The following is a 26,494-nucleotide window of genomic DNA, read 5'->3' as shown; positions in this document are numbered from 1 at the left end:
CTCCATCTCAGTATTGTGGCTTTTAGCAAATGAAAACAATTTTGGTAATTCATGACCTGAAACGGGTGAAGTTGGAAAACATAAAAATTAAAGTGTCTATTAATTCAATATATGCGCTGCAAAAATACAAAATCTTACCAAGTATTTTTAGACTAATTTCTAGTGCAAATATCTTAGTAAACTTGAATTAAGACCAATTTAAAAGTAACTTATCAAGATATAGGAGCTTGCTTTAAGTAAATAATTACTTAATATTGGTGAAAGTGCTTGTTCCATTGGCAGATTATTTCACTTATGAAATGGGGAAATTGTCTTGGTACAAGAAAATGTATCTGCCAATGAAAAAAATAACTTAACCAATATTTAAAAAATTACTTAAGCTATATATTGGTGAAAAGATACTTGTTAGTTTTCACTTATTTCAAGTGCAATAACATATTTGCACTAGAAACAAGACTACAAATACTTAGTAAGATTTTGTGTTTTTGCAGTGTGTAAACTTCCAGTTTCACCTGTAGCCATTGTCATGACAGGTGGTTAGAAAGGGTTTGCAATTATTCTAAAAAGACGAGAGAGACGCACAGTCTTACATGAACACATTTTTATTGCAATAGCTCTATCGAAAGCAAAAAACTTTTGATAAATATAAACACTATGCCGATGCTCAAATCGCGTTCGAGTACCTCTCGTGCCCCCTTTCCCCTCCATGAGGAAACAAAAAGGGAGAAAGAAAGACAGAGGAAAAAACCCAAAAAGGAATAAAAAAAAAAATATGGGATGGGCCACCTGCTGAGGCGCCGATCAAAACATGAAAAAAAAAAAAAAAAAAAGCAACAACTTCCTTTATTTACACAAGGAGGATTTCCATTTCCAACACAGATCCCTCTTTTTTGTTTTTCCTCATACACGGGACGTACGTCGCTGAAACGTAATGCACATACGAAGGATACACACCTCCTCTCTCTTTCCTGTAAAGCTAATAAACAACAGCATTCAACTCGAAAAAATAAGAACACAAGCAGCAGGGCGGAGCGGGAGTCGCTTCTTCTCCTCGGCTTCCACCGAACCTCATTCCAAGAATCAAAAGCATTCAGAGGTGGGTGAGGAAGAAAAACCAAAAAAAGAAAAAAGAAAAAAAAAAGTCATCTTGATCCTCATATTTGCCTCCCGACTAGTAACTGTACTACACAGCAGCAAATAAACTGGATTATAGTTACAAAAAAAATAATTAGGCAGGTCGTTTTTAATACAAATAACTGCAAAATGCCTACGTAATTAAACAAAAGAAAAACATTTTATTGTTCTGCTTTTTCAAAAAATAAGTTTTTTACTTTCTGTAAACTAGAAATACGAAAAAAATCAAAAGGTTTGAGAAAAATCTAAACTAAAGTTTGCATAATAATAATAATGATAATGCATTACCTTATGTCATGTCTGCAAGGATATACGAGTCTCCTCATTTTCGTACCCATTTAAAAACGTCGAGGACACATCTGAGGTTGCATTGTTGCCAAGAAAAACAAAAACAAAAAATTAAACCAAACTTTTCTGTAAATCGAAAGGTGAGAGAAATTTTGAAACGACGGGGTGTAGAAGTTGAACATAAAGGCAATCCAACATGGACATTTCTGAATAAATTAAGAGGAATTAGTCCACAAATCCCCACAAAACTAACACTACCAGTTTTTTTTTTCCTGCCATAGCATTAAAACCCAAGCGTGACACGTCGCTGTAGCATAGTAAGTACACAAAAAAAAAAAAAATGCAAACAAAACAAAAAAGAAAATGGAAAAAGGAAAAGAAAAACCATCTCATTTATCTCTGACCACTGCGACCGATGTGGGATTACGGTAAATCTTTGTTCGATCAAAGGCGGTAAAAGGAGGGCGAACGAAACAAAACAACCTCGAATTGTTCGGTAATATACATGTAAGACACGTCACAGGCTTAAAAACAGCATTTTGTGGAGGTTATTCTACAGTTTTCATATCCCCTTTACCTCCAAATACATGGGGAGGAAAAAAAAAAATCTGTAACCTTCTCAACATGACAAATTTCTCATTTTCCTTCTTAATTTTGTCAACACTGGAACTTAAAAAGGAGGAGGCAGTTCAGTCGGGATGAGGTTTAAGCCCCTCATTTCAATACGGCACCCATCCTGCTGACGATGCTGTGTTAGTGAAAGGCCGTGATCTGGCCGTGCAAAACTTAAAATAAAAAAAGAAAACGGAGGTAACCAAAACTTAAATAGAAACCAAGTGAACAATAAGCGTCTCTAAAAAGGACAGAAAGCAAGGGCAGAAACAGTAAACGCTGGCGTAGTGATTGTATGCGAGAGGAGGCGGTGTCCGGTGCGTCCCGCCTGCTGCGCCCCGCCTGCTGCGTCCCGCCTGCTGCGTCCCGCCTGCTGCGCCTGGGCCGGCTGCTTGGGTTACTGACGTCATTTCCAGCCTCTGACGAACAACTATGTGTGAAAAATCCTGACCGACTGAAATCAAGAGCCCGTGAGAAGGAGTCGCCCTCGTCAGAGCGCCTCACTCGTGTCGCGTTTGACGCCGTTCGCTGCGCTCTTGCATGAACTGTAAGGACCGCATGTGAGGTAAAAGTGAAAGCAACACACACAAAAAAAAGGAGCCACAAACATGTTTCTACTTCAGTCTAAACAACAGTGCTTTGTGCAGAAAACTGAAACAAACCAACAAGCAGCAGAGGGGGGAAATAATGCGTATCCACCAGCAAATTCTGAAAAATTATTTTCCCCCCAAAAGCAAATAGGTCAATTTTTTTGATGCCCTAGATTGAAAAATATAATGGTTCTTAAAACCTGTCGAGCTAGGCTACACTTTTTGTTTTAAATTAATTTAAATTCAAGTCCTCTCAACAAAAACAATTAAAGCTTCTGTTTTCAATGACACTTGTTCCCCTTTTGTTTGCACGCCATCATTTATATTTTTGAGTTTACAAAGTGAGACACTTCTAAACTGTTGAGGTTTAGAAGGAAGCCAGAGCTAGCATGTGCAAAGTGGAGTCATGTCCTGGTGTTTTCAGTCATCTCCATTTCCAAGCGGATTTTTAAAAATTTCCACTTGAAAAGTTCTTTTTTTTTGGGGGGGGGGGGGGGAAGAGATATTTTAGTTTTTAGTGGTAAAAACAGTCAGTTTGTATGCAGACAAGAGTTGGAAATGGAGCAGAAAATAAGGTTAGTTTAGATATCAATACTCCTGGCAGATTTGGATCTAAAATAATCTTAAAATTAAAAAATAAATAAAAAAAGTGACTGGAAGTAATATTAATGTGTTGGAGTGGCTCAACCAGAGTCACGCTTTATGTAGTTACTCTGACATGTGAATGTGTTTCACACAGGAAGATTTTTGGTGGCGCACAACCTCCAATTTCAATTTCTTGTGCAATTAAAAGCCATACAAAAATTGTCTAAATACTGGAGGAAAGTAGCAAAATATTGGTCAGCGATTGTAGCAAGTAAACACAAATGTATTATAAACTTCATTTAAATTGACCACAATGCTAATTTATAATGAAAGTATTAAACGTTTATGAAAAAAAAAAAAAAAAAAAAAAAGATTCTGCCTCTGGAATTTTAATATTAAACTCCACGGTGGACGTACTGCTCAGATTCTTGGTAGAAATCATATTTGTCTTTGGTTTTAATACTCCAAAAAGTATGCAACCTCATTTTTACACAAGAAATATTGCTGGGTGGTCTCATTTCTCTGAAGTATGAGAAAAGTTTCAGAAAATTAGCTGCTGGCGTGTGTTTTCCCGCAATATTTTCCCTCTCTGCTGAGTACCTTTAGTATAGGAAGCAAACTATGAAATGTACCGGGACATCTGTATCTGCTGTTCCAAATAAATAGATGTGCAGTCAGTAAAATAAATACTGTAACGCTGTAAGTTTTCCTACCGTAGTAATACACAGATACTGGCGCAGTATTGCAGCAGATTTGGGAGCCATGTTGTACCTGGGAACTAGCGTGCTCTCCGTGTGTGTGTGTATGTGTGTGAAGCCAACATGGACCCAGCCACAAGCTTTGTACTAAACACATTGAAGAAATGTTAAAAAATATATGTATATATGTCTATAAAGGTCTTCTACAAAAAAAAAAGAAAGAAAAGAAAAAAAAAAGTTAAATTAAATAATCTTGAGGATGGATTATCAATAGGGTACAAAAAAATTGATGGTAAATGATGAAAGAATATTTCAAGCTTCCAAGTTCGTACCATAATGCCGGTGCTTTTAACTCTAAATTTCCCTTTTGTTTGTTTTTTTCTTTTAATAATACCGCATAGAGAGAAATTTTTTTTTTTTTTTTTAAACCAAAAAAAAAACATCCCTGTGCTTGTGTTGTACACCCCTCGGTTAAAGTTCACTGACCGCTGCCTGCTGGATAGTAGTGTTGAACTAACAGGAGGGGGTGGGAGGGAAGAGCAGCAAATACTGGCAGCAACCATCGTTTGAGGGGATGATTAACAGGACAGGATATGCATATAAAACGTCAACAATGAAAAACTTAAAAAATAATAATCATAATTAAAAAAAATAAAAAATAAAAAATGGAACAACCCGCAAGCGTTTTTTCTGGTTTGTCATGTTGAAAATGTCGTCTGCGACCAGATGAAAGCAGCTTCTCAGTGTGACTGAAGGTCGAAGGTCACTGTTGGAGGAAGGGGGGAGCGGGGCGTGGGGAGGGGCTAAAGGTCAAAGGCAGAGTCAAGTGCCCCGAGATCAGAGATGACGAGGAGCAGGAGGAAGAGAAGGAGGAGGCACACGGTGGACCTCTGCTGCTCAGTCTGCAGAGACAGAAAAACAAATAAAAAAAACGGCGTCATTTGTCAGGAATCAACCTCCATAAACGTTACGATACATGGAATAGTTAAAGTACAGAGTCTTTTGTCATGTTGTCAGCCTGGCATGTATGCATTTCATTGGGATTTTATGTGAGGAAGCAACATAAAGTAGCTAGTCATTTTGAAGTGCATCAAAAGTCTGAAAAGTGTGGCATGCTACTGTGTTCATCTGTTTGATTTTTTTTGGACAGAAAATATGAGCTTTTTTCCAACATTTTGAAGCACATTAAAAATGATACAACTGGAAAAATCTTAAAACAACAGCAAAATAGAAAAACAAGAAAAAGAAGACTACCAGAAAAACAAGACAAAAAAGGCTTACTAAATAAGTGTAGGTAGTGCACACACACACACACACACACACACACACACACACACACACACACACACACACACACACACACCAGTAACATAAAGTTTGCTTCCTGCCCTGCTATCAAGGCCGAGCTCCGGCTGTCAGGTCGGCTGTTGCGGGCGGGCCAGAGGCCCTGTTTGACCTGTGCCATGGCCGCCGTCCAGCTGCGTTATTCCACTGAGAGCAGCGCTTTGTCTGACAACAATGTGAGCACCACGACACAATGCAGAAGCTTTGAAAGGGGACAGGAGGAGGGGGGCACTGCTGGAATGCTGCTCCCCTGTTAGCCACCAGGATAGAGGGAGGCATGGAATGACAGAAATACAGGAGGAGTTTGGGAAAGCAGACAGTGAACAACAAGGTTAAACCAAACGCAGAAACAGGTACTGGAAAGCAAAAACAACACAAAAGGAAGTGGAGAGCAGTAGTAGTGGTAGTATAGAGGAAGTCGAGTATTGATGAGATAAGCGAAAGAAATGTGAAGGTGAAATAAGTACATTGCTTGAGTGATAATGCTAACAAGCGAGCTCACAATATGCTACGTCATTCCTTCTAAACAGTTTTTTGGGACAGTTTTCAAAAAACGTTTCAATCTGGAAAGCACATAAATATAACATGTGTAATAATGGCAGACAACTGTAGCAAAGTTGAAATGTTTTCTACATTTCTGCAGCGAAGCTGGTGGACTGATACACTTCACTTTGAAACACAGATGCTATTTGGCAGAGCTGAACACCTCCAACCAAACAATAGGCTGTTGTGAAATTGTAGATTTGTAATATCAGTTAACATATGATACGAACATTTTTGTCACTTCAAAATGGCTACATGTGGCTACCCGTTGGCTTCCCCAACATGAAGGATTTATTTACCTTCCCACAAGTGAATCATAACAACAACAAAAAAAATCCAAACTAACCTTTAATGTTTCATGTGCGTCTTCGGTTCAGTGGTAATCAGAACTAGCCCTATTGGACAGCTACATTTCAGTGTTGTAGTTTTACTTTCATTAGAGCTGCAGTAGGCAACTTTTATAAGTATGTTGTTATAGTAAAACATGAGAAAAATCATTTGTGAAAAAAATAGATAAAAAAATTTAGTTCTACTTCCTCCTTCCTGTGGTCCTACTGCCACCTGCAAAACTGCACCGCTCCCAGTCAGAAACAGCCAATCAGAGCCAGGAGGAGGGTCTTAGCGCTGTCAATGCCCTCTGCTAGGCTACAGCTAGTTCCCTACACCAGTGGTCCCCAACCTCCGGTCCGTGGATCGGTACCGGTCAGTGGACCAATTGGTACTGGGCCGCGCAAGAAATAGTGAAATATTTCTGTTTTATGTTTTATTTGAGTCTGGAGGATCTTTTATTTTGAAAATCCTTTAACCGGATTCTCTCGGTTACTCGCGCACCAACACTGAGGCCACAAGCAGCAAAATGAGTAAGAAACAGATCAGATGTCTTTGGAAAGCTTCTTTGCGAAGGAGAAAAGGCCCAGAGAAGAGACAGGAGAATGGATTTATCCCGGAACGGTAGGTGAGTCCCACATTACAAGCCCGCTCTGCGTAACACGCGGCGACCGGCTGCTAATGAGGCAATGAAGCTTCAAGCTGCCTTGCCACATAGAGACCAAGCAGGCTGTGGATATAAGCAACACTTCAGTTGTTATTGTCTCCCTTCACTCCCAGATTGGACCATCTCGATGCAGAGAAACAAGCTCAGGGCTCCCGTTAGTCATTATTGTGAGTTAAAATTTTCACGAAAGTAAAATGTTCGTTTTTGTGGCACATCTGTATCTTATTTTGAAGGGATATATAAACGTTACCATAGCGACCAGAGTCAGAGCGTTTGGGCTGCGGTCGAGAGGAGATGAGTAGAACTTGTGAGTCTTAAGTCTGGTTTAGACGGAAAGATTTAAGAATTGTCGGTCGATTCTCCAAACCTCTGTGACCACAGAGCTGATAAAAGTCCAACAGGTTCGATCGGTTCGTGTGTCCAAGGCAGGAGCAACACGAACTGATTCCAGTCACGAACATCCCGATTCCAGAGGATAATCCAGTAAAACCCCCAATAGAGCGGGAATTTAGAATAACCAAACACGGATGATGATGTAGAAGCAATAGTGACAGTTTGTGGAGTCATTTTAAGAGATAAATGACGTAACAAAAAGAAAAGGCGTTGGATAAAAGACGACGGTAGCAGCCGCTCTATTTGCTGCACTATGATTTGGAGGTGAATATGTTTTTCATAGTTAACATTTTTAACTGAATAAACATAATAATGACCTTTAGATTTAGATTTAATAATAAACATTTCCACATATCATCTCCGATATCCACCGGACTCAGCTGTTTGGGATTCCCCTCTGTTCTTACGTCACCACGCTTTCTGATTGGCTACCTATCACATGAAAAACCCCACAGATAAAAACTCCAAGACAACTCAAATTGGGTATATTCAGGATTTAGCGGGAACACCAACAAGCCCCACCCCCCCGGGGCCGCAGCAAACTTTTCCAAGTCTTGACCGGTCCGCAGTAATAAAAAGGTTGGGGACCACTGCCCTACACTAAAATAAAAATAAATGACATTAAAAATTATCTTAAAAAATAATTTATATTGTTAACTATAAGGTGCCCAAAGGCCTGCCCATGTCCAAATATTTGCTTATTTTTAAATACTTTTTTAATACTAGCCATGCTAACATGCTAAAGGTAGTTTGAAATTTGAACTCCATTATGTCTTGGTGCTAAAGTGTTAATAAAACCATGTTTCATAGCGACTCCTCCCCAACACATAACATGCGACATTGCATCTGTTTCTAACATAAATAATTAGTAAAAGAAAGATCTGGAATTAGCCATAAATATCTGATATCTCTCCGAATCAGAAACAGAAATCTGTGGATTTAGTTGTTTAATAATTTTATATTGTTTCAGATTTTAAAACAAAACTTAAATGTGAACTATAAAAGAAAAGTAAAAGAAAAAGGGCTGCAGAGTTTGAATAAAATCCCACAGGCTTATTGGACAACCAGTAGAGTAGGAGTGCAGCTATGTGCTAACCTGTTGTCCGTTTTCTTAACGTTCTGAATCTTTATATATTTACACAGCAAATAACAAGCTTTAGCTAAACAGTGCTTAATTATAGCAACGACAATAAAACAAAGTTGACTCTGAGCGTGGGCGTGCGCGAGGCAGCCAGAGAGCGGCTGAGAGAACGTCTGAGGTCTCTGGGTTTTTCTTTGCAGTCCAGACGCGGACTTTGATCAAAACAGCGCTTTCAGGACACGGGCCAGGCCGACCTGAGCTGACCTCGCTCCAGTGTGCGTACGCTCCCACACTCGCCACAGAATTGGGTTAGAAAAACACTGTTCACCAAACACCTGCGCTAGCCAGGGGCTGCTGGTGTTGTTGCAACACATGCAGGTGGCTCAGCCCCACCGCCCGTCTCTCTCTCTCCCTCTGTCTCAGCCCCTCTGCACTCGCTGACCCACTGTCTCTCACTCTCCGTCCCTGTGTGTCCCTAAAAACCCATTCACTCAGATCGGACAGACAAAAGGCATCATGGGAGTAAGCCACGAGCCGGGGTAATGGGTTTAGCCGACATCGGTTGGCGTGGCAGCCAAAGTGATGGTCTTTCAGGAGCAGACTACGGGACGGGAGACTTGATTCCCTGTCACCTTGTCAAAAAAGTTCAAATTCAAAATACTGGATTTAGATTTTTCCTGTCAATGAAACCTTCATTGTGTTGGGTAGATATAGGCGGGTTGCTCCAAGTGAAGCATTCGTTAGGCATTAAGTTATAATTAGATAACTGATATTGAAATCACTCTGAGTCCTTTGTCTGCAGTCAAACATGATCAAATGTTGAGCTCAGCAACATGTTTCCATTTGGATAACAGATACTATGAGTATTAGGTTCAGACTAAGACTTTTTCTTAATTGTAAGAATAATGAAACATAAAATTAGTTGAATAAGGAGACAAAAGTACCAGAAGAAAGTCATAAAATTACTAGAGTAAAAGTTGTTTTAATGCGAGCAAAGCTTTGATCGAGTTCTCCAGATCCGACATGGTTGGCTCGTCTAGAACGTGATCCTTTCTTCAAAATTGACTCGGTAATTTGTACAATTATTTCAAAGTCCTGAGATTGATAATAATGATGTTCAAATATGGAGTATGTCCCATCTGTAAAACTGATACCAAAGTATAACTTCCCAAGATGTCAAATATTCCTCATTTTAGATTTCTTATTGCTTACGTAGGAGTAAAATTATGACTTCGGTCTAGTAGCATTACGACTTTATTCTGGCAATATGAGTTTATGCTCAAATTATTTTGACTTGTATTGTTACGACTTTATTCTGGTGAATTTATTCTAGTCATTTTTCTCGTATTATTATGCTGTTATTCTCATAATACAATTTGTCATACGACTGTTATTTTTCTATTCCGTTTTATTATACTTTTTCTCGTATTATTATGACTACTCTTGTAATATGAATATTTTCATATTTTTACTGTCGCATAACTTTATTCTCGTAATACCACAACTTAGTTCTCGTACAACTTTTTTTCTCTAAATATGACTTCTCATAAAATGACTTTATTCTCATAATTTATTCATGTTTTCTTACCAACACTCGTATAATACTTATAGATTCAAGTAACAATAAAATTGCACCAAACGCTACAAATAACTGGGTTGGTGAAAAGTTAAATATTAATGTCAGTAAAGTTTCTTTGCATTTATCACAATTAAGCATTCTCATTCATTTCAACATCTAAGAAGTTAAGAGTTCAGCAGAGCTGAAAGAAATGACAGCAAACGACAAAATAAATCCATGAAGGATAAAAAACCCTAAATAAACATGAGCACACATGTTCAGAGTTTGTTTAAGAAAGCTCTCCAACGTCACATTCCCACAAGTCCAAAGGTAGTCCGGTGAAATCTTGCTTTGTCATCGCAGTGTGTTTGAGAGGAAAGGTTTACTTTTTTCCCCACTGGGCTTCAACAACTTCCAGAGAAGCCTCAGTGATAACAAAAAGGAAGAAACTTTGAGAAGCTGAGGAAATCTAATCTTAACCTAACCGCAGACTCATGACCATTCAAAAGTATCTGACTCGACAAGCCTTACTTATCTAGTAAAAGTTCATGAATAATACTGAACAAGCATGACTCGCTTAGAAAAGTTGTAAAAAATTTAGCAGCAAATATTTGGTATTTTGAGTAAAGATGCACCGATATAAAAATCTGACTCTATACCGATATCTGATATTAATAGCTGCGCTGTGGCCAACAACCGATATTTATTTAAATTGGAGAAGCAACATTCAGTGTTCTTGAAAACTATGTTCAACTATGAACCCGTTTTTCCCCTCGGCCAGCGAAGTGCGCAGTGCAGAAGAGCGCAGCAAAGACGCATGCAGTTCAGGATTACTGGTGTATTAAAAAGAAACACTATTTTGCATAAAAACAAGCATTGCTTAGCCTGGTGGGTGGGGCAAATAAAGCACCGCCAGGCTTAACATACACTGGGGGAAACCCTGCACCTCATACAGAGTGGTGGAGAGGTGATGATGTGGGCTGGTGGTGTTGCCACATTATCTGGGCTCCTTTCAGTCCTTTGTTTGACCATAGACTCCTCTGGACAGTATCAGTGTTATTGAAAAGTGGCTTCCTATTAAACAAATAAAACATAAAAATCTGTTGAATATTAACTCATAAATCAAGGTTTCAGCCTATGATAAGGGGAAATGTTTGAGTGAACAAACATTTAGAAATTAAGCAACTCCTCCAAAAGATAAGCGATACAGTTTCTGTGCTGAAAACTTTCAACTGACTTATTCCAGTCAACCAAATGTCTAAAAAAAACAAAACAAAGTTAAATATGATTTGCATAGTGTATAAAGTAGCAATGAAGATGACAGAAACTGCAAAAACAACATTTAGTGTGTTTGGTATGGGAAAAAGCAGCTGCTGTTTGTTTGGGCTGTACAGGAAAGTTTAGATAGATCCCCAGAGGCAAAAACTGCTCACAAGAACCGCTCCTGGCTGACATTTAAAACTATGAGAAACACCTTGAAATTCTCTAATACTCCAGGAATTTGGCGACCATTGGGAATCCGGCTAGACCGAACACGCCCGAAGGTTTAAGGTTCAAATCCCTCTTTTAACCAAATATACCCCAGCATTGTCTGGTTGATAGATTTATGTTCTCCAATGAACACCCACCCTCCCCAAAAGCTATAAATTAAGGTTCCACTCAAACAGGAAATGTGATTCTAAAATGATTTTTCAGGTGCTGAAAGGTATAAAATGCAACAACAACAAAAAAAAAGTCACGATATGTACAGTTTCAGGAAGCCACAAAATCTTTCCCCTGACAGTCTGATTCGTAGCTTCAAATCAAAACTGCTTTGTGTGCAATCCTCGTGGTTAATAACTCTAACATCTGTCCGCCAACATATCAGGCTATTTAGGAGGTAGAGAAACTGCTGCGTGCAACACACACTGGTACAAGTTTACGGGGGTGGACTGGTTGGGTGGCGGGGGGTCCTGTTACGAGCAGCACATGCCTCAGACCGGCCCATAAATTTATGTCAGGCTCGAAATAGAGCTGTAAATATAGAAGGGCCTCGCAATAGAGGTGGGAATGAGAGAGGAAAAGGGCAGCCTTGTACCATCTTCACATCTTCAGGCACATCTTGGTCCCCTGCTGGCTTCCCCTTATGTGATAAGCCTGCCTCACACTCCTGCCTCACGCCCTTTACCACCTCACAGGCACTTATGATGGGACGGGAAAGAAAGAAGAGCCGGTTCTCATGGCGGTGCTTTAGCAGTTACCATTTCCTTTACAGTTTGCCACCTCAACATCTGCCATCGTTCGTTTTTCTCTACTTTACAAGGTCTTTATTCACAACCAAACAAAATTCAACTCAACTGACTGAAATCCACTAATGCTGGCCAACACTGACTGTAACCAGCTGGTAAAACACAAACGGGGTTGTTTCCTTTGAGGAAACATTGGCTGGTACTAGGGCTGGGCGATATGGCCTTAAATCAATACCATGAGATATTGAGGAATTTACCTCGATAACAATAAATGGACTTTAAAACTAAAGCTTCTGCAAATAGAAGAAAATGTGTATTTTTAGTTAAGAGTCACCGAACAAATAAGCACAACTGAACAAATTTAGAAATGTATAACTTGGCTTCCAACTTCCTTGCTGAACCCAAAATATTCTTTAATGAATTATATTTCAATTACTCATTTCTTTCATTTTTTTTTTAATTCAGGTAAACTGATTGCAATTTTCTGGCTGATTCTGATTTTTAACCAATAACGATTTAGTAGCTAAAGATAGTGGTGAAGTTGCTAAGTTGGCTGGAGCCGGGTGGCCATTACTAGCCGCCCACATGGAGAAATTAAATGTGGGAGAGTCTGGGAGTCAACAGGGCAAGTAGTTGATTTTCAGACTTTTGTGGAGTTTAATAAGTTTCAATTACAATAAAAAATTTGAGCTATTTTTTTAAATTCTTACTAAACTTACCAAACAACATTTTCAAGATTTAGCTAGAAGTCAACTGGATAAAATAAATAAATAAATCTAAACAAACCAAAAATCAGCCTTCACCTCAATCCCCTCCCTCCTGGTCTCCTCTGGGTCAAGAATCCAGGTGTGCCTCAATGAGTTCAGCTCTGCCGCTGAGAGGAAATGCATTCCTGAATGATGATGCGCTTCCTCTCAGCACCGCTGTGTGTCTTAACACGCCGCTGCTGCAATTACGGCGCCACATCAAAGGCTGCCTGCCATGACTCAGTGCAAACAAACGCACGTTGACCTGGATGCAGGGGGGAAAGACTGTACACACACTGGCCGACACACACGCTTGCGACACTCCTTATACTTCACGAGCCTGAACGGAATAGATCCTACATAAACTAGCAAGTGGATAAACAAACTGGTCATGCAAGAAAAGGAAAAAGCAATCTGACGAAACATTTAAGTGCACAGTAAACAGAGAAGCAACCAGTCTGGTTGGTAAGGCTTAAAAAAAAAACTTGTATATGGAGCATGTCTACTTAAATAATTGAATAATCTGACTTCTGGAAGAAGGTGCTGTGTTGAGACTTCATAGAAGATGAATTAAACTAATTGCAGGGCAATCCAGAAACAAAGCCTTTAAGATGTTGCAACACAAAGCCTTTCCACGAGTTAGAATATGGCCTAGTCAAAGTCCAGACCCAAATTCAATCAAAGCACTCTGGCAAAACTAAAAACTGATGTCCACATATGCCTTCCATCCAATCTGACTAAGCTGTTAGTAGTCTGAAGAAAAAGGCAATAACTGCAGTCCCCTAAAGAGCAGTTATTTTTAACAACCATTGCAATTCATATACATTTCTTCTGAAACCATGAAGTCAAAAAAAAAATGCAAAGGTACTTTAAATAAGTAGATTTAAAACTAAAATGTTGTATTCTAAGAGATGTCCCCAAAACATCCCCAAAAATTATCAAGACTTAAACACTTCCACATAACTAGGATAAAAATTACAAACTGAACATTTCCAAATCAATTTAATATTTTATGCATGTTAACATTCAACTTCGATGACACAGTAATTTGCCAAACAATTTCTTTAAAGTATGAAGACCTTGATAAGATAAACTGCAATCGGAGATAAATAAAAAAGATTGTACTGCAATCCTGCAAAAGATGCTTTATAAATCAGTTTACAGAGCCTTATTCAAAATAAGGTCTCAATTACTTTAATACAATATGAAATTAAAAAAAATAAAATAAATAAAATAAAACATGAATGGGGAAGGGGAGCACAATGGAACAATTTTAAGACTTGGATATGGAAAAAAAAAATCTAAAAATAACCTTTTAGTAAAAATACCAAGGTTTCATCGTATTTTCACAATTGATATAATAATTTGACACAGAAAAGGAGAAAATAAGCTCACTCCTAATTATTTTTGCTGTAATTTTGCAGAATGTTAGTTTGTAAGAGCTTAATTTATCTGACTTCTAACAATGCTGTAGTCTCCTTTCAACCAGCGGAGTGGCAGTGAACAGCAACAGGTGGGAGAGGGACGACCCTGTCTTGATCTATGCACTGCACGACTAAACACTTCATATGGAATTCAGGCCACAGGAATGATTTTTCAGGTTTTAAATTGTACCTTTTTAAATACTTAATATACACACAATGATACTGTTTATTTATTTGAAATGCATTACAAAATCCCAGCTAAAGGTCCTTCACAAATCCCACTCAGTGCAAATTCAATTTACATCAACACATTTCACAATCAGATCAAACAAATTATCATACTCGACTTTGTAAAATAATACCAAAGATGTATCAATTAATCATCCATAATTGATTACCCTTGTTCTAGTGGTTGGTCATATAGAGAATAATATGTTTTGCTATTTATAACACAACTAACATTAAGAACTCAAACCATTTTCCATCTGTAAATGCATCAGCCACAAGTATGTTTTCATTTACCGTGCGATGCTCTCAGATAAGCAACAAATGATAGATGAAGGGATGTCTTTAGTTTGGTGAAGATCCAATAAATAGCTGGGATTTACACTTTAAAATCTTAGTGTATCAATTTCTGTTTTAAGTTACAAAAATATTTTTTGGAGACTAAATTTATTTAGTTCTCATGAAATGACTGTCATACAACATTATTCTTGTATTATTATCCCTTTATTCTGATAACATTGTGATTCCATTTTTAAACTATTGCTTCTATTTCCTCATTATTACTTTTTCCCCTCACAATATCACTACTTTATTCCCATAACTTATTTTTCTCAAAGTCACAGCCATTTGTGACCAAGAGAAGTACATATGTGAACCTTAACACATATGTACTTTATGCATCAAAGTACATAAATGTATGTATTTATGTACTTTAATGCATAAATGAGAACACTTAACAATCCACATTTTTGGTGTTTTAATTCTATAAGAAAAAGAAAATCTGAATCAGTCAAGGCCAAAATCATAAATTTTTCTGACACTGAAAACCAGAAATAAACCAGTCTGCCCCATTCTCTACAATACAACGGCATCTAGACATTCTAATAGTTTTCATTTAAGAATTGTAATAGAAAATAAAAAAAGTGGATCAATTAAATCACTGCAAAGCTGCATAACAACTGTTAAGTTAAATGTACTCCTGAAACAATGTTTTTCAACTTGTAATGAAGGTAAATGTTTACAAAACATTAAAATGTCTCAAGTGAATGGCTTAAAGCAGACAAAAAGCGATTAAACACACACACACACACACGTAAACTCTGCATACATGCTGACAGAAACGAAAACAGCAACAAGTGGACAGACGGGAACACAGACGCCGCCGCCAGCTAGGGCCTTTTTTTAGGGTGACTCAGTTCGCAGCTGACCTAAGATAAACCTCTCTTCATTGAGAAAACAAGCCGTCTACCAGTCTGCTGGCACACAACGCAAATGAAAAAAAAACAGGGCCTAAAAGATGTACCACACATTTGTGCCACTTCCTGAAACAGCGCCGTTACAGACTAGACTTGAGTTCCCCAGACAGAAGCCTTCAAAGACAACAGCTGGCAGCTTCAAGTGTCAGAAACAGAAGATCTCACAGAGTTGATTTAGGACAGAATATACATTTTGAAAAGCTGCACATTGATGTAAAAGGACTCAAAATAGCATACAGTTATTTTGGACCCATAACACTTTTTTTCTTTTTACTCACTGCTAATTTGAAACAAAATATCATGTGGCATCAAACACAAAACAAGTCAAACTCACCCTTGGTTGCTGTGGTGACTCCATCCGATTTGGTGAAGTCTATGCTGGCGTAGGCTCCATTCTCTGGCAGAGGTACCATCCCTGGCGGCGCCACTGATGCATTCCCGCTGCTGCTACTGGCCCCTGGCGCTCCTGCGTTGCTCCCATCTTCCCTCAGCTCCAAGGCGATGTAGTTGAGGCCGTTCTGGTAGCCGACGGACGTGTTCCTGCACATTCTGCTGGCGCCAACCCCCGAGGAGGCGGACGTTGGGATGTTCCCGGACATGGCGTCAGTTTCTGCATTTCTCACCTGGGAGTGGTGAACTGGCGAGTCTCCTGCGCCCGCCAAGGACATCCACACGCTGTCGAAAGACGCCGAGCTGGCCCACCTGGAGGTCTGTCCCTCCGTCTGGTAGGATCCATTGGCATTCGGGGCCGAGGGGTTGGACAGAGACGGATGGGTGGCTGAGGACGAAGGCGTTGAGTTAGAGGATGAGCTGGAGGAGAACGTTTCTGAGCTGTGTCTCCTCCTGCCTTGGGGGTCCGCTCGCACCACCTTGGGCTCCGACTGTTGGGTCGAAGGAGGGTGAGGTGGGGAAATGGTAGACGAGGAGGTGGTGGAGGCAGGGTGACCATAGCGTCCCTCTACGACGCAAAGATGCTGCAGCATCGCTGTGGGGCTTTGAGTCCTCTCACCTCTGCTGAGGTTGAATGACATGTCCGTGTAATCGTCTCCTACCGACCTCCAGTGACCGCCTGAACCGGCGACCCCAGAGCTGTTAACCAGAGGTCGGATGTAGCTGGGCGGGTTCCAAGGAGCAACGAGGCTGGGCCTGGGGGACTGGTTCTTACCCAGACACGCAGTGGCATCATGCTGGTCCGACCCGACCTCCACGCTCATGTAGTCTTGGGGAGGAGAGCAGCAAGCGTCACTGGATACCAGGGAGGGGGCTTCATCTTGAGTGGACAAGGGATAGGGAGGGGGCTGCTGTTGGTGAGGGAAGTGTTCTCCAAACTCAATATTGATATACTCTCCGGGACTTGAGGGGCCTTCGCGTGGGACGCTGGTGACTGGGACAGACCTTGTAGCACACGGGGTCTCTGTGGCGGGCTCGCCGACCCGCAGCGGGCCATTGAAACTCCTCCTGCCTAAAGGAAGGCGGGTAGGTCTCATGACCCGTCGGTCAGCCATTGCCGCAGTTGTATGGTGAGCTCCATAGGGAGGAGGTGGGTGGGAGGGAGTGGAGGTGTTGCTGCCCCCTCCTATTCTTTTTTCTGGCACCAACATTGAAGCAGTTGCAACTGACGAATACACTGGTTTGGCAGGGGAACTCATGGGTACGTATTCCCCATCCTCTCTCTCTTCCCTCTCCCTGTTGGGGGCCTTATAAGAGCGGGGGAGAGAGAAGTAAGGACTGTAAGACTTCAGGGGCCCCTCGGGTGTTCCTGGTGTGTAATACACACTGCTGTCTTCACCTGGGAGCTTGCGACCACAGCCGCTGTAGGACATGTCCATATATTCTCCGTTTTCAGGTTTCTCAGCCATGCTGTTACTTCCACCAACACCAGCAGCTCCAGGACCACTGGAAGAGGCCTGGAGAGGAGAAGGAGAGGTGCCACTGCTCCCTGGGAGCATCATCATGTAGCCGTGAGAGTCCGTGGAAGATTGTGGGTGATGGTGGGCTGAGCGCGTCCCTAGAGCTGGGCTGTGGAACTGGGGTGAGTGGGAGATCTGGTAGGAGTAAGAAGAGGGTTGCATAGGCATGTAGTCAGGAGGAGTGTCCCGCGGCGACGCCATTGCCACACCACACATCATGGGCATGTAGCCGCTGTCTTCCTTGGCAGAAGAGGAGGAAGAAAGAGGGGGGCGTTCGGCTCCGGCCTCCGACCTGGAGAGTGTCGAGGGACGGCTCTGCTGACTATGTTCGGAGCATGAGCTGTAGTCGGAGCGAAGTGAGGAAGAGGAAGAGGACGGCCCACCACGGAGCAGCCCGCTCCCAAATGGCAGCACTACGTCTGACCCCTCATCCAGCGAGAGGTTCGTCTGGGTCATTTTCTGATAAGTAGCTACTCCGGAGGCTCCGGTCACACCGGCAGCTGCTCTGGAGAAGGAGTGCGTCCTCCTCCTCAGTGATGAGGAAGAAAAGCGCTCATCCTCGGTCGTTGAGGTACTCTCATCACGTGGTGTCTCACATCCACTGTTGTTTCCAGAGCCCACACTGGTGCCGAAAACGTCCCGGTTCCAGCCCATGGCCATGTAATCGTTGAGGCAGTTTTCCTCTCTGATTGGTGGGGTGTTGCCCAGAGAATCCGGCGTGTTGCTCCTCACCCGGAAGTACCGGAAGTCACCGGGACTGGAGCCGTACTCATCAGAGGAGTTAAAGCCTCCATCGGATGGGGAGCCACATATAGAGGCGCTTGATGGGCGGGTGAGCGTGTCAGAAACAGAGCCATGGCCGCTGCTGGAGGAAACACTGACTGGGCTGGTGGTCGAAGGGAAGTGGGAGACGGGAAGTGAGGCTGAGCGGGCGTGACAGGTGGAGGGGATAGCTCTGACATAGCGGTTGCTGGTAGTGCTCGTGCCAGCATTTCCTGTTGCAACACCACTCCAGCTGCTGCCACTCCCGCCGCTGTCCTGACGGCCATGGGGAACACGGGCTGCGTTGAGGTGGACCAGGCTTCCCGTGGCAGAGCGAAATGGCCGATTCATCGTCCCCTCACCTTCGCTAGATGTGCGGAAGCGATAGCCGCTCGCCCCGGAACTTTTACTAGAGGGTGGCGTGCCGACTACAGACTCCGTCCTCGACCGCCGCTGCAACCCCGTCTGACTTGGAGGCAGGTTACCCAGGTGGCGTCGCGTGGTGATGAACGACATGGGGTTGGAGCCTGAAGATTGGCTTTTGCTCCTCGGCCGGAATTCTGCAAAAGCTTTCAGGGCTTTCATTGTTTCCAGGATGGTCTCGTGCATGTTCTGGGCCACCACCGAGTCGTCCACCTGCATCCATATTTCCCCAGGCCCGATGGAGGAGGAGCGGCCCACCTCTATGAAGAAGAAGCTCTCAGAGTGTCCACAGCGCCTGATGTTCATCAGCTGGAGGTTAACGCAGGGGGTTTCAGAGTTCAGTTTAACGAGGTGAATGGTTTTAGTAGACAGGCATAGCCGATAAACACCTGTGAGGTTTTTAGTTTGACCCAGTCCTTTAGGTTTAACATTAACCTGCCAAACCTCCTTAAACACAGTCCCAGGGCTGACTGTACCATAGCCATCATCTAAATCATCAGAGTCCACGTGCCCCCTCTTCCCCTCACTCATTAACTCACTGATGGCCACATACCAGTCCTCCTGCTCCGTCTCGTTTTCAGCCACAATAGCAAAATATTCGTCCTTGGTGTACAGGGCAATGAGGTGTTTGTTTTTAGAGTCCGCCCTTTTGTTCACTGTGAAACACTGGTAGAGGTAAATAACCCTCTTCGGAGGCGAAGCGGCCACCGCTCCTCCGCTAGCGGCGGCAGCGGTGCGCAGGCTGTTTCTGAATTTCTTCTCGCTGTCGTAGTATTCCAGACGACTCGGCCCCAGATGGCTGGCAGCCCGGAGCACGAAAAACCGCTTGTGTCCGTGTTTCTGCTTTCTCAAATAACCGCACTTTCGAATATCATCCACGACTTCCGAGCTGTTAGCGACGGTCACAGCGGCGTATACATGGCTGCTGCCGCTGCCGCTAGCGGCGGGGTCCTCGGCTGTGTGTACCTGGCTGATAGAAGAGGAGGAGGAGGCTTTTCTGCCCGGGGACTCGGTGGTGTTTTCCCCGGAAAGATGCTGCTGTGGGGCCAGCTGGTAGTGATGGTGCTGCTGTTGATCCTTTGGCGAGTCGAGGCTGAGGTTTTGGTGGTGGTGAAGGTGATTGGGGGGCGGCAAATGTTGGTGAAAACGAGAGCCTCCTCCGCCGCCGCCGATATTAATTAACGGGGAAGGGGGTTCCCCGACTGAGCTGTCTCCGTTTGCTTTGGCGGCCGCAGGACTCGTCCCCACGTCCCTCTGCTGAGGCTCCACCATCAACATAGCCGCCTTACCCTCCTGGTAATTCGTGAAGTTAGCCATCAGGGAATATAAGCAAAGGTCACTTTAGTAGCAGGCTAATCCGAGTGGACTCAGACCCCATTCTTGTTTTGGGAGACGAAGCTCCCGAGTCCGGCTAGGCCAGCTAACGGTGACTCGTACGGCTCAGAATTGCAATCCTCACACACCGGCTTTGTTACTACGCCTGAACAAAACACGTCTTTTCGACTCTTTTCGGCGACGAATACACTCCACTGTTGGCTTTTATCACGAAATAAAGCCTACCGTGTAGAACATGGCCACGCTCAGCCTTGCTTCTGTAACCGGGAGGATCCAGCTAGCTCCTTTAGCAATCCGTTCCCTTCTACTCCTGTACACATCTCTACGGGCCACAGCACAAACAACACATGACCCTCTGCGTCAGCCAGAAAGCGGGAGGAACAAAGACTCAAATACCGGCTGTGATTGGCCCATCACTTTGACTGATACGTCATGACAGACGCCTGGACCAATCGCTGCAAGATATTAGCACTTTGCGTCAATGCCTTGAACCAATCGTGTTCCAAAGATACAACTAAAGTTTATAAATAGGAGGTGGCTTTGCAGGCTCATTTTAGCAAGTGAAACCACTATTGTACTGTTTCCAAAAAGGGATCTCGGACTTGTAGAAACAGAATAATAATACTTCTGTCCAACTATTACATAGATATTTAATGTACATTTGTATTACAATTAAATTTCCGTTGAATAAACAAATGGTTTAAATTAAATCAGCCGGTCAGTCTGTCAATAAATCAGTTTTTATTTATAAAGCACTTGCATGCTGTTAAAGATAACACAAAACTCTTTACTGAGGTTAAATAGAAGAACAACAATATAGACAATAATAACAGACAATGCAAAACAAAGGACACAAATTATGATAATAATAATTATTATTAAACTACAATAAGTAAGATAGAGCTGCTAAAACACAATCCTATTTTTGTCATGAGAAAACTGTAGCAATAGATATAGAGTGTCATTAAAATTCAAATTATATATGTATATATATGTATATAAACGGGTTCCTTAGATCAAATAAAAAATGAAATATAACAAAAAAAAAATCTTGTTGAATAGTCAAATGCTACAATCTCACTTTGTCTGCCTTATTTCTCAGTAATATTTTGTCGTCACGTAACCTCAGAGTAGCTATGTAGCACTAAATGCTTGCTGAGAGCGCTGACATGTTCGGGGAAGAGTCCTCTAGGAGGAGAACCCTCTCCCCCACCCAGGGGAGGTATCAGTGTTCTTCCACACTGCGGAGAATGCCATGCTCGGCTTTCCTGGCTTCCGCTATGCTTTGCTTACAACCATTCACTTTAACCTTTTCTCTCAAGTACCTTCCAGGCTAATGAGTGGGATCATATGTTGTGCAGGTGACCCCAGAGGGAATCGTACCCCTAGTTCCATGCAGGACCACCTGTCAGGCTTTGAATAATTTGTCCTTGTGCTCGACAAAGACCTAAAACGTAATTTAGAATTATTCCAGTGCATGGGAGGACTCTGTGCAAGGGGAAAATAATATGACAATTTAAGTTATACAGACATTTAATGCTTACTTATCACTAATGATACTTTAATCATCAAAAAAACAAAGAACTGATGACTAAGTTTGAAGTGAGACAAACAGAGTGAATGGTTCCACTTTCTTCTTTTTATTGTAAACAAATTACATTTATGATATTTAAGGAAGCAGTGAGACTTCTATATTGTAAAATTTATTTGGCATTAGTTATAAATTAAACCTCAATAGGATAAAATAATTAATACAATGGGCCAATACTTAAGAGAAAGCTGTAACTGAATTGTTTGGGTCACAATAGCCCTTCTTCAACCTATTTGCCTACGGAAATATGTAGCTAGCATTAGCTACAGTGAGAATCATAATTAAAATTTCTATTAATCTATGACATTACCATGACTCAAGATCCTCAAAGCTTCTTTCTTCAATTGTAATTTGAGTTGTTTTTGAGATATTGAAAATATGTAGCTACAAGAGAAAATAAACATTTTCACGGATGCTATTTGTTGCTAATCCTCACTATATACTAGCTTCAGTGAAAACTATTTAAAATGTAAGACTTTCAAGTAACTTAACAGTAAAAAATTTTTTACCCGACGAACAAATATTGTGCACAATCTGTAGTTAAACCAGTTTGCCTCCGAAAATTGAAAACTAACCTTTGTGATTTTTTTTGTTTAGCATGAAAGTGTTTAACTGCCTGAGCTAGGAATGAATACAGAAGAAGTATCTCAATAACAATTTTTTTTTCTAATTTTAACAACATACTGCTCCATTATTTATCTAAGCCTGGCAGTTAAACGCTTCCATATAGAGGCCTAAAATTCCCATGAAGTTATAAAATTTACATTTAAGAGCAAACAAGAATCTCTAGAGTTAATTTTAGTAAAGATTAGCAAACTATGTCAAATTTAGAGCTGACATAGTGACTCCGTTATAAACATATTTTTGGTTTTAATGGATGTTAGTTGCTGCTAAATTTGATGAATTTACACTCAATATTAATGTTTATGAAGTTTGACATTTATCTAAATGGCAAAAAGGAATTGAACCTTGATTTTTTTTTTTTTTCTTCAGTGCTTAGCTTTTGTGATCAATCTGGCTTTTAATCCTCTCAGGTATTTCTGCTACCCCATCATTAACTGCATAAATCAGCTTCACTATCTCCAACGCCTCCTCTCTTTAGCTCTGCTACAGGACAACCGGACACCATTATGACATCTGAAATACCGTTCTTAAGTCTCTCCCACAATGACGCCCAGCTACCAGCTGAGTCAACCGGCAACCTAACTCCTCCCAGGGGAGATCTCAGCTGTTTTTCAATGGAAATCTGGTTCTTCTAACCGTGTCTGTCATGAGACCTTCCTGTCCTTTCATCTGCCGACTCTGCTTGGGAGAACAAATCATATTGTGTGTCTTCCCTTGTTTCTGTCTGCGGTTTTAAAGGTGTGGAGGAGAATTTTCCTCTCAGATTTTCAAACTGTTGTCTTTCTCACACAAAATAATCCACCGAGGTTACGTCATTGTGGCCTTGATATTATGCTTTCTCCATTTTCGTATTCTTGTTCTGGCTCTTTACCTTAGAGATTATAATAAATACATGTTATTTTGGGGTGTTTTACTGAACATTGATTTACAATGCAAAAAAAAAAAAAATTTACCAAGTATTTTGTGTTTAGTTTTTAGTGTAAATATCACTTTAAAGTAACTTTTCAGCAAGATATATGAACTTAAGTTTTACGTCAGAAGTTCCTTAATATTGATGAAAAAGTATTAGTTCCACTGGCAGATTATTTTACATACACCAAGACATTTTTCCAATGTTATAAGTGAAGTAAACTACCAGTGGAACTTATAATATATACATAAATAATAAGGAATTATTGGCTTAAAACAAGATCCTATTGTTGAAAAGTTACTGGTAAGTCAGTGTTTTCTGTACTGAAATGAGAAAGTGAAAAGTGAAAAATGAAAAACATCGACGTTTACTGAAAGTAAGCATTTAAAGCAGTTACTATGAACTAATTATATTAATTGTAATTAAAGTAATTTAGCTTGTGACATTGTGAGGAATCTAGTCCAAGAGAGCTTCTTCCATCTCTTGATGGACAATTACAACACTGCTCCCTCTGGTGGCCTGAACTGTATTTTACAGTAGATTTTCTACATCCATTGTACTTGTAACAAAGAAGCGGAGTCAACAAAGCAGAAACACAGACACACACACACACACACACACGCACGCACACACACACACACGCGCACACACACACACACAAAAGGGGAGCATACCTCCCTTTGTTACAGACTCATGATGTTGTTTCAGAGTGAGCTCTTGGCTATGCTGCTGTTGACATCGCATCAGCAGATCAGCAGATGCAGACAGACAGTTCTTAAAATGACAACAGAGACGGTTAAAATGTATTCATTTAAAAAAAAAGTTTAACCACATGATTTTATCTGGGGACTTTTTTTGTACCTTTCATCCATTCATTGTGAATTAACTTAAAATTACTCTGAATAATCACCTTAATCTAGATTAAGATGCTACATTCTAGCATTTCGGATGTAAACATTCGTAGGTGTACTGGAGCTACTCCATTGTTGATGTATCTGAAAAACAGAGCAGTCCTGGTTAAAAGCCAAATGGGAACTATGAGGTTCATTGTCATAATTACTTTGATACAGTTCAGCTATTGCTTTAGACTTTAGACTGACAACATAACAAGTCTTTTTTATTGTTGCTGTGTTTTCTATGAGCAATATGGCTCACTACCCAGGGCACCATACAGCCAAAGGGTGAAATGACCAACCCCACCAAAATAGTTACCTGTCACATGCTCCCCAAACTAGAGCTGCCATATGAAACTGAAGTTATTTAATTACTGATTCCTATTTGACTCCAAATTAAAGGTCAGATTTTAGGGGTTGTTTACTTCATCTGATCAGCTTTAGTTCAAAATTTAACATATTCAGAGTTGGTCAAACCTGAGCTGGATTTTTTTTTAACTAAAAAAAAAATTATCTTTGTCTTTCTAACTGTTTATTCACTGTCACATGCTGTTTTTATTTTAATTATGTAAAGCACTTTGAAATGCCTTGCTGCTGAAATGTGCTATACAAATAAAATTTGATTGATTGATTGATTGATTGATTGATTGATTGATTGATTGATTGATTGATTGATTGATTGATTGATTGATTGATTGATTGATTGATTGATTGATTGATTGATGACCAGCGATTCCTCAAACAAACGACTACTGTTTTCTCTACAAGTTCTAAATCAGACATACATCTACATACACTGCATGAAAAGTGGGATTTTTGACAGCTATTGACACCTAGCGCTGCCGTGCGCTTAGAGATTGAGGGCCATCAGCAAGAGTTTTTTTGGGAAATTGTAGGGAACTGCGAAGAATAAACAGGAACTGCGTGTGTCCATGTTGCCCTACTACCCCCCTCGTCTTGGGCCTAGGTGAGGTTTTCATATTTAAAAGAAGTTGCTGGGAGCCATGCAAATGCAAATTAACTCTTAAGCACCTGCCTCTCTCACTGTAGTCTCTGTAGTTGTTCACCAATTTTACTTTCTGTGCACCACCCAGGTCTGTTTACTAGTTCCAGGACCCGGACAAAACCCCTCAGAGTAATTACCTTGAGAAATAATGAGATTTTTTAAGGTATAAAACAGGCATTAATGCCAAAAATGTTCTAATGTTACAAGTCAGACAAATGGAACAAATACAGAGTGACATTCACCATCCAACACTTGACCACACTTAGCTCACCTTAGGGAGGTAACCAAGTGTGCATATCAAAGAACAATTTTCAGGGTAAATCTGATGATATATTGTCAACATTGCATGTCTGTCAAGCTCGTCCAAGATTGTGTGGTGGAATGCAGACAGAGCCACCCCTGCACACATTTCCAAGAGAAGTGTTTCTGCCGACGTGAAAACACTGAGCTTTACATAAAACATCAGTTGTGTCATCATGCGAGAAAGTTACAATCATTTGCACATGTAAAATTTTGGTCATTATAGCACCATAGGCGTGTGTTCAGGTGCGTGTATATTAAGTTGTTGTTGACTCTTCTGAAATTGTCTCCTAATCTGGACTTTGTGATTAAACATTCTCAGTGTTTAATCACAAATACTGGAATACTGGCTCAAAAAAGCTTGTATTCCAACATGTACTCCTTCAAATGGAGATGTGAATACATGTTGGTGTTGCAGTGCAATGGGCCAAACAGTTTAACACATTTTGAGGCGTCTGTAGGCATTGTTCAGTTATAGAAGTATGCCATGAAGAAGTACAGTATGTTTGGAGAAAGAAGATTCAAACAATGATCTATCGTGTGCGGTAAAATAAATCTTACAGGTGTGTTAGGAAAAGTCAGTGTTTGTGTGAAATGGTGAAAAAAGTACAATTTTACGGAGTTATATTTTGTAGGATTGGCAGCAGGAAGTGTTTTCCAGCCAGCATGTGATTGGCTCTTGATTTGATTTCGCTTTACTTCTATGATCAATTTTATTACTCAGAATAAAAAAACAAACAAAAAAAACCAAACTTTTATCTGATGATAACCAGCAAACTGATGATTATATTTGTGTAAGTAGTCTTTAATCTTTTCCTGCTTGTTATAATGTTTTTCACCAATTTGTATATGTTTGCTTGATGTTCAGCAGGATCACATTTGTGGTGAAACATACTCTTAGACCGGGTGACTCTGAATGAGAAGATCAACAGATGAAAAGTGTCATGTCTCACTTGCAGCAGCGTCTTCTTTTTTTTTTTTTTTTTTTGCAATGAGGGCCACCGATGTGTCTCAAAGCAACAACTCACCTTCATAGGATTT

At 40.9% G+C, this 26,494-nt stretch overlaps 1 protein-coding gene across 2 annotated transcripts; it reads right to left on the bottom strand.

The window, feature by feature from the left end:
• Positions 1-586: 586 nt before the first annotated feature.
• On the bottom strand, positions 587-20,468 carry irs4b (insulin receptor substrate 4b). 2 transcript variants are annotated; one of them, XR_014084621.1, is made up of 3 exons: positions 16,034-20,468; positions 2,405-4,809; positions 587-2,362 (listed from the first exon to the last, which is right to left on the bottom strand). XR_014084621.1 is itself a non-coding variant. In XM_008435140.3 (2 exons), the coding sequence occupies exons 1-2, from the start codon at positions 20,109-20,111 to the stop codon at positions 4,805-4,807; spliced, it is 4,083 nt and encodes a 1,360-aa protein (XP_008433362.1). In that variant the 5' UTR covers positions 20,112-20,468; the 3' UTR covers positions 587-4,804. The 2 variants fall into 2 exon arrangements, 1 of the variants encoding a protein (XP_008433362.1); XM_008435140.3 differs by having other exon boundaries at positions 587-4,809.
• Between the last annotated feature and the right edge of the window lie 6,026 nt (positions 20,469-26,494).

This window comes from Poecilia reticulata, chromosome 18, assembly GCF_904066995.2.
Source record: "Poecilia reticulata chromosome 18, P_reticulata-male-v2, whole genome shotgun sequence".
In the NCBI taxonomy this organism is placed as follows: domain Eukaryota; kingdom Metazoa; phylum Chordata; class Actinopteri; order Cyprinodontiformes; family Poeciliidae; genus Poecilia; species Poecilia reticulata.
The sequence above is the reverse complement of the archived record's forward strand: the minus strand, read 5'-3'. Positions and strand labels throughout refer to the sequence as shown.

What these genes read in the sequence shown, in the direction of transcription:
- irs4b (XM_008435140.3), bottom strand. Translation starts at nt 20,111, where the DNA reads ATGGCTAACTTCACGAATTACCAGGAGGGTAAGGCGGCTATGTTGATG.